At 59.3% G+C, this 15,345-nt stretch overlaps 4 protein-coding genes across 5 annotated transcripts; 1 reads left to right on the plus strand and 3 right to left on the minus strand.

The window, feature by feature from the left end:
- Positions 1-2,612: 2,612 nt before the first annotated feature.
- On the minus strand, positions 2,613-4,174 carry LOC311433410 (mid1-interacting protein 1A-like). The gene is made up of 2 exons (XM_084512499.1): positions 3,712-4,174; positions 2,613-2,978 (listed from the first exon to the last, which is right to left on the minus strand). Exon 1 carries the CDS (start codon positions 4,138-4,140, stop codon positions 3,739-3,741), a length of 402 nt encoding a protein of 133 aa, XP_084368625.1. The 5' UTR covers positions 4,141-4,174; the 3' UTR covers positions 2,613-2,978; positions 3,712-3,738.
- A 1,931-nt stretch (positions 4,175-6,105) lies between these two features.
- On the minus strand, positions 6,106-6,972 carry LOC311433416 (mid1-interacting protein 1-B-like). 2 transcript variants are annotated; one of them, XM_084512513.1, is made up of 2 exons: positions 6,509-6,972; positions 6,106-6,392 (listed from the first exon to the last, which is right to left on the minus strand). In XM_084512513.1, the coding sequence occupies exon 1, from the start codon at positions 6,926-6,928 to the stop codon at positions 6,527-6,529; it is 402 nt and encodes a 133-aa protein (XP_084368639.1). In that variant the 5' UTR covers positions 6,929-6,972; the 3' UTR covers positions 6,106-6,392; positions 6,509-6,526. The 2 variants fall into 2 exon arrangements, with proteins under 2 accessions (XP_084368639.1, XP_084368640.1); XM_084512514.1 differs by having other exon boundaries at positions 6,106-6,372; positions 6,509-6,961.
- Positions 6,973-8,956: 1,984 nt separating this feature from the next.
- On the plus strand, positions 8,957-9,824 carry LOC311426672 (mid1-interacting protein 1-B-like). Its single transcript, XM_084503199.1, has 2 exons — positions 8,957-9,421; positions 9,538-9,824. The coding sequence occupies exon 1, from the start codon at positions 9,002-9,004 to the stop codon at positions 9,401-9,403; it is 402 nt and encodes a 133-aa protein (XP_084359325.1). The 5' UTR covers positions 8,957-9,001; the 3' UTR covers positions 9,404-9,421; positions 9,538-9,824.
- Positions 9,825-10,422: 598 nt separating this feature from the next.
- On the minus strand, positions 10,423-14,692 carry NDUFC2 (NADH:ubiquinone oxidoreductase subunit C2). The gene is made up of 3 exons (XM_084512546.1): positions 14,507-14,692; positions 11,322-11,465; positions 10,423-10,610 (listed from the first exon to the last, which is right to left on the minus strand). Exons 1-3 carry the CDS (start codon positions 14,643-14,645, stop codon positions 10,561-10,563), a joined length of 333 nt encoding a protein of 110 aa, XP_084368672.1. The 5' UTR covers positions 14,646-14,692; the 3' UTR covers positions 10,423-10,560.
- Between the last annotated feature and the right edge of the window lie 653 nt (positions 14,693-15,345).

Genomic DNA, 15,345 nt, shown 5'->3' on the forward strand with positions numbered 1-15,345 from the left:
CGACTTGCTTGAAGATGGCATTTTTCAGTCCTGCTATGCAAATTACTCCCACTTGGATATTTTTTTGTTCTCCTTTTTGGTGAGGATTCACTTTAAACTGCCAAAGTCATCCGATCTAAAAAGGGTCCTGATTGAAAAACTTTCTCGCAGCCCAAACCCTTGGCACATCGCTGCTTACCCACAGGGATTTGGTGCCTTTTTTTGGCGGTCACACCAAATCCTTCGTGGATTACTGGGACCACCCATCAGATCCGCTTGCTGTCCCGGTCGAGAAAGGTTTTGCAGGGCAGCATCTGACTGCATCCAAGCCCCCTGAGCCTGCACTAAGTGGAAACAGGCGCTCGTGTCCCTCCTTTTACCCCACGGTCACAGCAACACCGGGGAAAGCGGTGGCTGGAGAGCAAGCACTGAAAGGCAGAAATGGGATCTCAGCGCTTCATGCTGCTGGTAAAACCCAGCCCAGGCTGGTTTAATTCCATTCTTCCCTCGGGAAAGAAGTAAAAAGCCAAGAGGGTGAATGTCTCCGTAGCCTGGAGCAACCAGGGTTTTGGGATTCCCACAACCAGCAGCCCCACTGTAGCTCCACTGCTGCTCCACATCCCTTGGGAGGCTTTGGCCACCACCGTGCTGTTTCAGTGGGGTTAGCGGGGTTTCTCCCTTTGAGGGATGGATTTGGCTTTGGATTGAGCTGGAATTTCCACCCAGGATCTCTGCTGGGCTTTTCCGATGGTTGCACTGAGCTGGGAAGAGAAAACCTGGAGGTTTGATGGATTTGGGGGCACCACTGCGTAGAGCTTAGTGAGAAGCTCTGAGGGTCATAGATCCCTTTCTGTCCTCAAAGGGAAGGTCGCCAACAGCTGTCACGTTTCTTCTGTAGACACTTCAAAAGTAGATCTCCCACCGTCCCCAGCTTTCAAATGGCAGAAGAACATCTCCAAGACTCCAAGGGACCGTCCTTGCATTGCCTAAAAGGATTACCCTGTACACAAGCGACCACAAAAGTAATAAAAAAAAATAATTGAGCGACAAAAATAATCATAATAAATAACTCGGTGTCTGCCGAGGAATGAGCAACTTGACAATGGCTTCGTGGGGAATAAATACGTGGTTCTGAAAATTGTATAAATAGGCACGCAACAATGAGCTGGAACAGCTCTGTGCTCGTTCGTACATCGGATTGGAAAGCAGTGTTGCCCGTGCAAGAATTTTTTAACAGATTTATTTCGTTAACACATCCAGCGGGCAGCTTCTGTTACAGAAAATTAGGTCGACGGCATTCCTATCTGGGTTTTATACCCCTCTGCAAGTAAATATCCGAGGGGAAAAAAAAAAAAATGGAACGATTATGGAAAGCAGCTGTGAAAACAGAGAGGGAAATGAGAAGCTTGGACGTGGGGAAGCAGCTTGGAAGCAGCTCTGAGCGGCTCCTGTTGGCCTTGGGTTCCCTTTTGCCTGGTGTAGAAGTCACTCGAGGAGATAAAGGCACTTTGCTCTGTGTAGGAGGTGCTCCAGGGCTGATCTCCACCCTTCGTGTCATGTTGGAGTCATCAACTGGTGCAGAGGGCACCTCAAGAACCCGGTTTCCACGACCTACCTGCTCCGGGGCATCTCAGGGAAGGAGATTTCCATGGAAAGCTGGGGACAGGACGAGGGGGAATGGGCTAAAGTTGCACCAGGGGAGGTTTAGGTTGGATATTAGGAAGAACTTCTTCACCAAAAGGGTCGTGAGGCGTTGGGATGGGCTGCCCGGGGAGGTGGTGGAGTCACCATCCCTGGAGGGCTTCAAAAGACGTTGAGATGTTGAACTCAGTGACGTGGTTCAGTGGAGGAGTGGTTAGGGTTAGGTCAGAGGTTGGACTGGGTGACCTTGGAGGGCTCTCCCAACCTAGACGATTCTGTGAAAGAGCCAGGCAATGGGACACCAGGACTGGGGACACCTCCAGCCTCGTGGAACAAGACACGGCGTGGCCAAAAAGCAAAACCAGCAGCAGTTTGCTCCGGGTTCTGCTGTGAAATAGCTCCAGGGCCACCGGGCAGCTCCAGGAGCCGCTCCTAAATCAAACAGCCGGGCGCTGAGCAAACACCAGCAACACTTCCAGCCCTTTATCTCCTCCACCCACCTTTGCATGCCTGGGGAATGTGTGGCTGGGGGTTGAGGAGGTGTCTGAGGTGGCTTTGGAAAGTCCCCAAGATGCCATCGAAAGCAGCTGGTTGCTGAATTGCCTGGTTGCTGTTAATGCAGCCCGGTTCCTCGCCTGTTTTAATCTAGGGGAGCAGAATAAAAGAGGTAATTTTTCGTTTTGATAGCTGGTGAAGCCCTGCCTGGCTATGGGGTGAGCAAAAATAATTCATTCCCTTGAGGAATAATGTGAGACATGGAAGGGAAGGGAAGGGAAGGGAAGGGAAGGGAAGGGAAGGGAAGGGAAGGGAAGGGAAGGGAAGGGAAGGGAAGGGAAGGGAAGGGAAGGGAAGGGAAGGGAAGGGAAGGGAAGGGAAGGGAAGGGAAGGGAAGGGAAGGGAAGGGAAGGGAAGGGAAGGGAAGGGAAGGGAAGGGAAGGGAAGGGAAGGGAAGGGAAGGCACCAGCCCGTATAAAACACACATTCACACTTGCTTGAGGCTTTGCATTTTATTTCAGACCACCCTTGGGTTACATCATCAGAGACCGGTGGGGAGATGGTTTAGAGACACGCAAAAATAAAATAACATAAAATAAAATAAAAGCATTGCTTCAAAGTTACAGATGCCTTATACAGAGCCATAACACGGAACGCTTGCTTCTGCCCTGCTGCAGGGAAATTTCACCTCCAGGGCATGGAGGTGAGACGAAGCCGGCGGGATCGGCCGCGGGGCAGCTTGGCCGGTCCAGGCAGCGCCCGGCGAGCCGGCGGCCGAGCTCGGCGCTGGTCACGGAGGACGTTCCTCGGTGGGACTTGGCGCAGGAGAAAAGCTGCCGCTGGGCTGTGGACGTCAGAGCACCCTGCGGGGAAAACGGAGGTGGTTTGGGTTGGAAAGACCTCATCCTTGGTTGAATTTCGTCCAAAATTAGGGTTGGCGTTGCAGTTCAGGGCATCTTTTCTGTACGCGTGCGCTGTCAGAGCTCTGTTGGGTGCTGAGCCCGTGGTTGGGGTTGGGTAGCGGGGCCAAGGGGACTGAGGGATTGAAGTCCCACCAGCCCAGAGCCTGGCTTTGTTTTCCAGGAGGATTGAGGTAGCTGATGGCACGTCTCATTTAGACATCTGGAGACCCAAAAGGGCCAATTTACCCCCCGAAAAAATAATCCTATGGTTTTCCTCCAAGAGGAAGGAGAAGCAGCTGGAGCACCGGTGTCTGGCAGCTCCTGGAGACCAAAACTTGTGGTCCTCCAAGCACCCGGCCCCTTCCTCCCTGAAGATGCTTTGGGATATTTGGAGTCCGCCCAGAGGGAGCCAGACATTGCCTAAACTGCAAGCTGGGGGGTTTGGGGACAACTTGGAGCTCACTGAGTGACCTTTGTCCAGAGGCACAGCCCGGTGCCAGTTGGCAACTGGGAAGGACAAACACTGGAGGAGCTGTTGAGCAACGAAGGGCTCAAAACGAAGGCTCAAAACTCCTGGGGTTTGGGGGAGTGATGCAAACGCTGGGAGGGCGCCCAGCTGATGGGGCAAGGAGACGACACTGTGCCACCCCTTGGCCGGCTCCTCCTCGGGCTCCGCATCTCCCCAGACTCTTACCTCGGAGGCTGGCGGGGGGGTGCAGGCTCACGAGCTGGACTGATCGTCGCTGAGGTTGATCTGCTCCAGGATCTGGCTGTACCTGCGGGTCAGGGCTTTGGTGTTTTTGGTCAGGTCGGTGAGGACCTGCTGCAGGCCGTTCACGTGGTGGGACAGGCGCTCCTCCAGGTTGCCCTCGGCTCCGTCATCCGGGGCCACCTCGGCGTCGCCCTCGGCGTCCCCACCGGAGCCAGGGTCGGTGACGGAGGCCAGGCCTCGCTCCACCACGGGCTTGATGGCCTTGAGGAGCTGGTAGCGCTCGTACAGGTCCGTGGGGCCGCCCTCTGGGGCCTCCCCATCCCGCTCCTGCTGCGGGAAGACCCCTCGCAGCAGGCTGGGGAACATCACCTCCTGCTCCATCTTCTGGGTGGCCGAGAAGTACTGCTCCATGGCCTCAGCGCTTCTCCTGCTGCTCCCCGTGTGTCCCACAGAGGCTTTTTATGCTCTGCTCTCCTCTCCTCCCCTCTGCTTCCTCCTCCCCTGGCTGGGCTGGGCTCCAGCCCCATGTCCCTGGCTGTGCCCTTAGCCCCATTTGGCCCCGGTGCCGCCGTGTCCCCGGGTGCCCAGGGAGCCGGGTGGTTCTCGGGCAGCTTCGTGCTGCCTTTTGGGGTGGGTTTGTTTGGGATTCAGTGGCACTGGTGACAGCAGGGCACTGGGCAGGGGGCTGGAAGCCTTTGGTCCAGCACTGCGGGTTGTCCCCTATGTTCCCGCTCGTGTCTGTATGCTCAGCTCACCCATTTTGGGATCAGTTCCCGGTGTGAGGCAGAGAACCCAACGCTGCAGTCCTTTTGGGGTAAAACTCTGTGAGCAGCGGCAACAGGGGCTGTTGCAGCATCCCCTGCCGTGGTGGAGGGGGCCTGATGTGCCGTGGGGTGCTGCCCAGGGACCTTTGGAGCTGGTGGCAGGTCACAGCCCCTGCCTGGAACATCTTGGGGCCCTTATCAGTCATGTTCATCAGCGGTGCTGAGCTCTCCGGATGCCCTGACAGGACCCTGCCCGGGGCACCGGGAGCTTCTCCAGCCAAAATCCTGAGCCAGGAGCATTGCCTGAGCTGGGCTCAGCCTTCCTCACCGCGCCGCCACCTCCTCCCCCTCGCTCAGCCCCCGGCCTCCTGCTCCGGGTGGGTGAATGACCGCGGGGACATCCCCCCCCCCAGCACCCCGCGTGGCTCCTGGGGTCGGGCACCTGCGGGTCCACGGGGTGCTGGGGGGTCCAGGGCTGGTTCTGCCCAGTTTCCCCTCACCGAGCTCCAGGAGATGTTTCTCAGCCCACCTCCCCCGCCTGTCCGGGTCCCTCTGTATGGCAGCACGCCCCCCTGGTGGATCTCCCACTCCCCACAGGACTTTTTTCCCCAAATTTAGTCTTTTTTTCCCCAGATCTCATTGCCACAGGACGGCTTCGGCGCCTCCCCGCGTCACCACCCCATGGTCGGGGATCAGACAGAAACCCACAACTCTGCCAGGACAAAGGGGTGCATGGGACATGGATCCGTCCCAAATTTAGGGGATTTCTCCATCGGGGTGCCACGCAGGCACCTCCTTGCTCACCTGTAAGGGCTGGAGGTGACCCCGCTGAATCCCCATTCTGCTGCTTCTGTCACCCCCACCCTGCCCCATAACCCATGGCTCCTGCACAGGGCTGCTGCCTGCCCGCCCCCTCCCAGCTCCTGCCTGGTTTCCAGCCTCCTTATGGGGTCAGCCCTATGTATGGGGTCAGCCCTCCTTATGGGGACAACCTTCCTCATGGGGTCATCCCTCCTTATGGGGTCAGCCATACTCGTGGGGTCATCCCTCTTTATGGGGTCAACCTTCATCATGGTGTCATCCCTCCTTCTGGGATCAACCTTCCTCGTGGGGTCATCCCTCCTTGTGGGGTTGGCCCTACTTCTGGGGTCAGCCCTCCTTGTGGGGTCAGCCATCCTTATGGGGTCAGCCCTCCTTACAGGGTCATCCCTCCTCATGGGGTCATCCCTCCTTATGGGGTCACCTCCAGCAGAGCAGAGCCCATGCTGTGGTGGAAAGGGTCTGATCTGTCGTGGGGTGCTGCCAGGGACATTTGGAGCTTGGGGCAGGTCACAGCCCCTTCTGGGTGTGCCCCCATCCTCCCAAATCCCTCCCATGGGGTCACCTCCCCTTCACAAAACCATCCTTCCCCCCTTGCAGAGGTGGCTCCTGCCTCTCCCTGGCACACGCTGAGCCTCACGCCGGCTCCCACGGCCCCAAAACCCAAAGTGTCCCCCTCCCAGCTCCCTGGGGCCCCTCTCCGGGGCCACTTGTCCCAGCTGCAGGTGCTGGGGCTGCAGACGGACCCCGCTTGTCCCCGTGTCCCACACCACCACAAGCACGCGGCCGCTTCGGAAGAGTCCTTTTATTAGCAAAGAGAGGGGCAAAGGCCCGCGCGGCTCCAGGTACCAGCTGGAACCAGCTCCGCAGAGCTCGGGGCGAGAGCGCGAGGCCGCCGCCTGCCCCCACCACCGCTTCTGCTGCTGCTGCTGCTGCTGCTGCTGCTCGTCGCCAATCGAGAGGAGGGCGCGAGGCGGGCGGCTCCGTGGCGGCCCCGGAGGGCGGCGAGGGCTCTGGCGCTGAGGATCCGGCCCCACGGCGTTCCCCGCGGGTCCTGGCGCTGGAGGTGGAGGAGCGGGGCTGGGGGAAGAGGCAGAGACGCCGCGTGATGCCCGGCGCCTCTCCCGCGCGCCCGGGCTCCGCCAGCACCTCCCCGGGCCTCCCCAACCAGGCTCCGTCCCCCAGCCCTCGCTCACCTGGAGCCCGCGGCGGCTTCACCAGCTGGGCTGCCCGTCGCCGGGGCTGATCTGCTCCAGGATCTGGCTGTACCTGCGCGTCAGGGCCGTGGTGTCCCTGGCCAGGTGGCTGAGGACCTGCTGCAAGCCGGCCAGGTGGTGGGACAGGCGCTCCTCCAGGTTGCCCTCGGCTCCGTCGGCCGGGGACGCCTCGGCGTCGTCCTCGGCGTCCCCGCTGCCGCCGGGGTCGGTGACGGAGGCCAGGCCTCGCTCCACCACAGGCTTGATGGCCTTGAGGAGCTGGTAGCGCTCGTACAGGTCCGCGGGGCCGCCCTCGGGGGCCTCCCCGTCCCGCTCCTGCTGCGGGAAGACCCCTCGCAGCAGGCTGGGGAACATCACCTCCTGCTCCATCTTCTGGGTGGCCGAGAAGTACTGCTCCATGGCCTCAGCGCTTCTCCTGCTGCTCCCCGTGTGTCCCACAGAGGCTTTTTATGGGGCTGGGCACAGCCCCGCTCCATGCCCCTCTCCTCCCCTCTGCTCCCTGGGCACTGTGGGGCTGGGCTGGGCTCCAGCCCCATGTCCCTGGCTCTGCCCGCGCGTGGCCTTGGCCCCAGCTGGCCCCTGGTGTCGCCGTGTCCCCAGGGTGCCCAGGCAAAAGGCCGGGCTGCCAGGGAGTGTGGCAACCAGCTCCTATTTTGGGATCGGCCGCCGGGTCCTTTGGCCCTTTGGCAGCCCTCGCCGGTAGCAGCTCTGCCCCGCATGCACACCGTGGGACGCTCGGCCCCACATGCTCTCACACCAGGGCCCCGTGGCTGCCCCCACCTCTTCCCCTAAACAGACCTAAACGTGCCCCTAAAGGACCAGGAGACCCCAAGGCACAGGACCCCGAGTGGCTGCTGGGGTCGGGCCACAAAAATATTGAGCAGAGTGGGCACAAAGGAGCCCACGGGGCCTCACGGGATGCACCCAGGAGTGCTGAGGGAGCTGGCAGGTGGCGATGCAACAAGGGGAAGTTGTGCCCGAACTACCCGAGACGCTGCTAAAAGGAAATCACCAGCTTGATGGGAGAGGGGGGAGCAGTGGATTTTGTCTTCCTGGACTTCAATAGGGCTTTGACACTGTCCCCGTAACATCCCCATGGAGTCGCTGCTGAAGTAGGGGAAGGGGGAGAGGCCAGCAAGGGGGTTCAAAAACTGCCGGAATGGCTGCACCCGGAGAGGGGTGGGCAGGGGAGCAAAGTCCTGCTGGAAAATGGACACACGTGGAGCACCCCGTGGGCAGTACGGACCCAGCCGTGTTTGACAACTTCAGTAAGGAGCCGGGCGGCCCCACAGATCGCAGCCTCAGCAAGTTTGCTGATGCCATGGCACGGGGAGGAGCGGCAGGTCGGGCACAGGGCCACACAGCCATCCAGGAGGACGTGGCCAGGCCAGGGAGGTGGGCTGAGAAACATCTCCTGGAGCTCAGTGAGGGGAAGCACAAAGCCCTGGCACCACAGGGACCCACCGCTGCCCGACCCCAGCAGCCACGCGGGGTCCTGTGCTTTGGGGTCTCCAGCCCCTGGTCCTTTAGGGGCACGTGTAGGGGAAGAGGTGGGGGCAGCCACGGGGCCCCAGCGTGAGGGCGCGTGGGGCCGAGCATCCCACGGTGTGCACGCGGGGCAGTGCTGCTACCGGTGAGGGCTGCCAAAGGGCCAAAGGACCCCGTGGCCGATCCCAAAATAGGAGCTGGTTGCCACACTCCCTGGCAGCCCGGCCTTTGGCCCTGTTGCAAGCGCCAGGCACCGCCGCCGGGCATGCTCCCGGTGGGAGCTCAGCAGAACTTCAGCCCTGCTCTGATCTTGGCCTTTTCCATGTCCCCTGCGAGCAGCACCCCCAGCACGTGGGGACGGACACGCTGTGGTGCCGGGGACCACCCTTGGGTTGCTGAGTCCCCATCGGCTGCCCCGAGCCCCACAGCAGCCCAGGAGGACAACACTCGGCCCCGGGGTGGGGAGCAGGAGGTGGTGTCCCCCCGTGTGTCCCCCTGTGTCTTGGCTACCTCAGGGCCTTGCTCAACACCCGTGGCCCCAACGGGACAGGGGGGGACAGGCGGGGACAGGCACGGGGGCAGAGGGGACGTCCCCCTGGGTAGCAGCAGCACTGCTGGGGCTGGGGGAGCAGAGCCAGGGACACAGCGCGGTCACTGAGCCCTGGCCAAAGCCACCCCAACGGCAGTGACACCCCCAGAATCTCAGGCGGCCTTGGCAGGATGGGAAATCTTCAGGCAGAGGCCGCACAGCACCTCCCCTCCTCGCCACCCGGCTCCCTGGGCACCTCAGGGACACGGCGGCACCGGGGGCCAGATGGGGCCAAGGCCACGCGCGGGCAGAGCCAGGGACATGGAGCTGGAGCCCAGCCCAGCCAGGGGAGGAGGAAGCAGAGGGGAGGAGAGGGGAACGGAGCGGGGCCGAGCCCAGCCCCATAAAAAGCCCCTGTGGGACACACGGGGAGCAGCAGGAGAAGCGCTGAGGCCATGGAGCAGTACTTGTCGGCCACCCAGAAGATGGAGCAGGAGGTGATGTTCCCCAGCCTGCTGCGAGGGGTCTTCCCGCAGCAGGAGCGGGACGGGGAGGCCCCCGAGGGCGGCCCCACGGACCTGTACGAGCGCTACCAGCTCCTCAAGGCCATCAAGCCCGTGGTGGAGCGAGGCCTGGCCTCCGTCACCGACCCCGGCAGCAGCGGGGACACCGAGGACGACGCCGAGGTGTCCCCGGATGACGGAGCCGAGGGCAACCTGGAGGAGCGCCTGTCCCACCACCTGGCCGGCTTGCAGCAGGTCCTCAGCCACCTGGCCAGGGACACCACGGCCCTGACGCGCAGGTACAGCCAGATCCTGGAGCAGATCAGCCCCGGCGACGGGCAGCCCAGCTGGTGAAGCCGCCGCGGGCTCCAGGTGAGCGAGGGCTGGGGGACGGAGCCTGGTTGGGGAGGCCCGGGGAGGTGCTGGCGGAGCCCGGGCGCGCGGGAGAGGCGCCGGGCATCACGCGGCGTCTCTGCCTCTTCCCCCAGCCCCGCTCCTCCACCTCCAGCGCCAGGACCCGCGGGGAACGCCGTGGGGCCGGATCCTCAGCGCCAGAGCCCTCGCCGCCCTCCGGGGCCGCCACGGAGCCGCCCGCCTCGCGCCCTCCTCTCGATTGGCGACCAGCAGCAGCAGCAGCAGCAGCAGCAGAAGCGGTGGTGGGGGCAGGCGGCGGCCTCGCGCTCTCGCCCCGAGCTCTGCGGAGCTGGTTCCAGCTGGTACCTGGAGCCGCGCGGGCCTTTGCCCCTCTCTTTGCTAATAAAAGGACTCTTCCGAAGCGGCCGCGTGCTTGTGGTGTTGTGGGACACGGGGACAAGCGGGGTCCGTCTGCAGCCCCGGCACCTGCGGCTGGGACAAGTGGCCCCGGAGAGGGGCCCCAGGGAGCTGGGAGGGGGACACTTTGGGTTTTGGGGCCGTGGGAGCCGGCGTGAGGCTCAGCGTGTGCCGGGGAGAGGCAGGAGCCACCTCTGCAAGGGGGGAAAGATGGTTTTGTCAAGGGGAGGTGACCCCATGGGAGGGATTTGGGAGGATGGGGGGACACCCAGAAGGGGCTGTGACCTGCCATGAGGTCCAAAGGTCCCTGGCAAGGCCACACCTGCAGTATTTTCTTCCAGCTTTTTATATTTCCAGACCTAAATGTTTAAACACATCTGGAAATACTCCTGCCTCTAGACGTGCTGAGCACCCTGCAGTGAAATTCGGGAGAGCTGTGGATTCTCAGCATGTCTGGAACACATTCGGGGTCAACGTGCTGACTTAGGATCCACAAAGCAGGGCAGAAAGATTGAATCCTGACCACCAGGCAAAGAAAAACCAACATAAGAACGCAAAATATATTGAGATAATGTAACATAAGAATAAAACACTAAATACTCTGTGTTTAATCCTAACATTTATTCAGTGAAAATGAAGGATAGCTCTTTACCCAGGCCACGAGCAGCCTGTAGGAGTTCTCAGGATGGAATTGGGAGGATGCTTTGTGAGATGCAGGCTTGTAGCTGCTGAGAAAATCCTCAGCGGATTGGAATGAAGTCCTCCAGGAGCTCTCCGATTCTTTTCTTTCCTGCAAGGGGCAAGGAGATGGTTTAAGACACCCCCTACTCAACATCTGACATCGATTTTAAAGATTTAAATACTTGAGTCATCATTTTTTCCTGTTCAGAAGGTTACCAAGCCACCAAAAACCTCTCTCTTGCTACCAGCTAGCTTGCTGCACAAACCCAGCACGCGATTTCTTTTCCAAGGGGCAGAAATGCAGAGCCCACTTCTGCAACGCCTCCTTACGTCTGCAGCCGCCCGCTGACACAGCGCGATGCCATCATCATCCAACGGGCAGCCAGCTGGCTGTGCTTCACGAGAAAACAAACAATTCTGCCCTCAGCTGTGCTGTCGTATCGCTGGGTTCAGCCAAGTACGTTTAGTGAAACTTTTATTTACCGAGACAATTTTTGTGATTTCTGATATTCGTTACGTTGTTGGATTTTCATTTACTGGCACAATTTTGGTCCATTTGCTTATTTCGGTTTGGCTCTGCCATTTTTATACTGAAATAAGTTATTAAGAGGAAGAGTTGGTCAACAGCTTAACAAAAATATCCGCTTTCAGATGCTAACTGCTGACTGCTGCTACAATTTATATCGTGAAACAGCATCAAAAGCATTTTGAGTTGTCAAAAAAGAACCTGCAAGCAGCACATCGACGTCTTGTTATATTTATATGTTTGTTTATTAACCAAAATGCTACGGCAGGCTGAGGTCTTTCCCAAAATACCAACCTGCTGTCTTGAAGTCCTCCGGGTGGTGCCTGACGTACTCGAACATTTCGCGGTCCTTCCTGGCGTGCACGTACTGGGTGCGCTTGGCGAGGAAGTAGCCAGCGAACCAGCCCACGGTGGTGAGGAGAACCTGGCGGTGAACACCTGCAAGGGGAAAAGAAAAGGCCAAAAGGGGTGATCTGACATCGAGGACACAAAAAAAAGAAATAAAAAAAAGATCCCTCGCTTCAGATTGTCCCCAAATCCCCCTCCAAAATCTCAGAGTTGCCCCAAATCCCCCCCCACGCCTGTCACCTCAGGGTTTCCCCCCAGTTCCCTGAATTCCCCTCAAATCCTCTCCATATCCCTCAGAGTCCCCCCAAATCTTCCCCGTTACACCTCAGAGTCCTCCTAGATCCCTCTTCACATCCCCTCAGAATCTCCCCAAACCCTGCCCTACCCCTCAGAATCCCAAATCACTCCCAAAGGCCCTTCAGAATCCCTGCCAAACCACTCAACCCTTCAGAATACCCCAAATCCCTCCCCAGTGTCTCTTGGAGTCCCCCAAAATGCCTCCAAATTACCCTTCAGAATCCCCCCAAATCCTTCCCCATTATCCCTCAGACCCCCCTCAAATCCTCCCCATCACCCCTCAGTCCTCCTAAACTCCTCACATCCCCTTAGATCCCCCAAATCCCTCCCCATTAGCCCTCAGTCCCCCCAAACCCTTCCCAACCCCTCGAAGTCCCCCTTACCCCTCAGAGTCCTCCTAAACCCCTTCACATCCCCTCACAATCCCCCTGAAATCCCTCCCACTACCCCTCAGAAGCTCCCCAAATCACCCCCAATCCCTCAGAATCCCCCAAATCCCTCCCCATTACCCCTCAGTCCCAAATCCCTCCTCATTACCCCACAGAATCCCCCCAAATCCCTCCCTAACCCCTCAAAGCCTCCCTTAGATCCTCCCCATTACCCCTCAAAACCCCCAAATCCCCCTTAAATCCTCCCTATTACCCCTGAGTCCCCAAATCTCTCCCCATCACCCATCAGAACCCCCCCAAAATCTCTCCCCAACCCCTCAGACCCCCCCTCAGATCCTCTTTATTATCCCTCAGAGTCCTCCTAAACCCCTTCACATCCCCTCACAATCCCCCCAAATCCTGCCCAACCCATCAAAATCTCCACAGATCCTCCCCATTACCTCTCAGTCCCACCCCAAATCCTTCCCCACTACCCCTCAGCCCCCCCAAATCCCTCCCCATTACCCCCACAGAATCCCCCCAAATCCCTCCCTAACCCCTCAGTCTCCCTTAGATCCTCCCCATTACCCCTCATTCCTACCAAATCCCTTCCTATTACCCCTTAGACCACCCAAAGTCCCCCTCAGATCATCTCCATTATCCCCCAGAATTCCCCCAAATTCCTCCCCATTACCTATCATAATCCCCCCAAATCCCTCAGACACCCCTCAAATCCCTCAGAGACCTCCTAAACCCCTCACCACATCCCCTCAGAATCCCCTCAAATCCCTCCCCAACCCCTCAAAGCCACCCTTAAATCCTCCCCATTCCCCCTCAGAGTCCCCCCTAAATCCTCCCCATTACCCCTCAGCCCCCCAAATCCTTCCCCAACCCCTCAAAGCCCCCCTTAGATCCTCCCCATTCCCCCTCAGAGTCCCACCTAGGTCCTCCCCATTACCCCTCAGACCCCCAAATCCCTCCCCATTACCGCTATATCCTCCCCATTCCCCCTCAGACCCCCCAAATCCCTCCCCATTCCCCCTCAGATCCCCCAAATCTCTCCCCTTTACCCCACAGAATTCCCCCAAATCCCTCCACAACCCCTCAAAGCCCCCCCTAGATCCTCCCCATTACCCCTCAGTTCTCCCAAATCCCTCTTCATTACCCCTCAAAACCCCCAAATCCCCCTTAAATCCTCCCTATTACCCCTGAGTCCCCAAATCTCTCCCCATCACCCATCAGAACCCCCCCAAAATCTCTCCCCAACCCCTCAGACCCCCCTCAGATCCTCTTCATTATCCCTCAGCCCCTCCAAATCCCTCCCCAACCCCTCAAAGTACCCCTTAGATGTTCCCCATTCCCCTACAGAATCCCCCCACATCCCTCCCCATATCCCTCAGACACCCCCCAAATCCCTCAGAGACCTCACCACATCCCCTCAGAATCCTCCCAAATCCCTCCCCATTACCCCCAGGATCCCCCCAAACCACTCCCCATTTCCCTACAGAATCCCCCCAAATTCCTCCCCATTACACCTCAGAGCCCCCCAAATCCCTCCCCTTTACCCCACAGAATCCCCCCAACCCCTCAGAGTCCCCCCTAAATCCTCCCCATTATCCCTCAGCCCCCCAAATCCCTCCCCAACCCCTCAAAGCCTCCCTTAAATCCTCCCCATTACCCTTCAGAGTCCCCCCTAGGTCCTCTCCGTTCCCCCTCAGACCCCCAAATCCCTCCCCATTGCCCCTCAGACCCTTCCCATCACCTCTCAGACCCCCAAATCCCTCCCTATTCCCCCTCTGTCCCCCCAAATCCCTCCCCATTACCTCTCAGACCCCCTAAACCCTCCCCATTACCCCACAGAATCCCCCCAAATCCCTCCCCAACCCCTCAAAGCCCCCCTTAAATCCTCCCCATTCACCCTCAGAGTCCCCCCAGGTCCTCCCCATTCCCCCTCAGACCCCCAAATCCCTCCCTATTCCCCCTCAGTCCCCCCAAATCCCTCCCCATTACCTCATAGAATCCCTCCAAATCCCCCCAACCCCTCAGAATTCCCCCTAAATCCTCCCCATTACCCCTCAGACCCCTCAAATCCCTCCCCAACCCCTCAAAGCCCCCCTTAGATCCTCCCCATTCCCCCTCAGAGTCCCCCCTAGGTCCTCCCCATTCCCCCTCAGACCCCCAACTCCTTCCCCATTCCTCCTCAGAATCGCCCCCAAATCCCTCCCTATTCCCCCTCAGACCCCCCAAATCCCTCCCCATTCCCTCTCAGACCCCCCCAAGCCCTCCCCATTCCCCCCCCAATCCCCCAAGCCCTCCCCATTCTCCCCAAACCCCTCACTCCCTCCTTCCCCAACGCCCCCAACCCAAACCCCCTCACCTCCCCTCACCCTCCCAAACCCCAAACCCACCCCAAACCCCAAACCAACCGCAAAACCCCACACCCCAGCCCCTTCCCCCGTCCCTTACCCGCCGTGAGGAGGGGCCGCTGGCTGAAGCCGTTGGCCAGCAGTGCCGCCATCCAGCCGGCGCCTCCCAGCCACGCCGACATCTTGTTCAACAGCGGTGGCGGCGGCAGCCCCCGCGCCTCCTCAGGGACGGCCGCCATGGCGCCCGGGCCGCCCAAGGTGACCGCCCGCCTCCCTGCGCCTCCGCCAGCCCCTCCGCCGAGCCCGCCCGCCCCTCACGCGGGTTCCGCCGCCTTCTTTCCTCACTCTTCACTTCGATTTTGAACGAAAATCGGTGTTTTTAACGCAAACGCCGTCTCCTAAATGCCCCCCCCCCCCCCCCCCCCCAAGCGGGGTGGTGTTAACGGGGCTGAGCCCTCTTGTGGTGGTCGAGGAGGGGGCGCGGCGGCTGTGAGGTTTTTGCAGCTTTTGGAGGCCTGAGTTTTGGTTAAACTGCATCGAAACCACTTCGTTTTGAGAATTCTTTCTGCAAAACAAATAAATATTAATATGACAGCGCGACCCAGAATGATTTTTTTTTTAATGAATCTGAAATTACCTTAAGTCACCTGCAAGAGTGATAGCCATACAACAACATAACCATAAAAAAATAGCCAAACACGTCACAACTTCCCCATCTAACCCTATTTATTATTTAGTCTGTCCCTGCAAGGAGGATGTTTAGGTATCAGTGTCCCATAGCAGGGTGCTGGAGGTGGCACGGGAGCCCCCTCAAAGCAGGGAGCTGGGGGTCAGCCTCTGCTCACAGGTAACTGGTGATGGGATTTATAGGGAGTGGCCTCAAGAAATTATGCAAAAGTAATGACAACTGCAGTCAAGAAAGCTGAAAAGGAGCTTGTC

The sequence above is a fragment of the Aythya ferina genome (assembly GCF_964211825.1).
Source record: "Aythya ferina genome assembly, chromosome: 1".
Taxonomy (NCBI): Eukaryota; Metazoa; Chordata; class Aves; order Anseriformes; family Anatidae; genus Aythya; species Aythya ferina.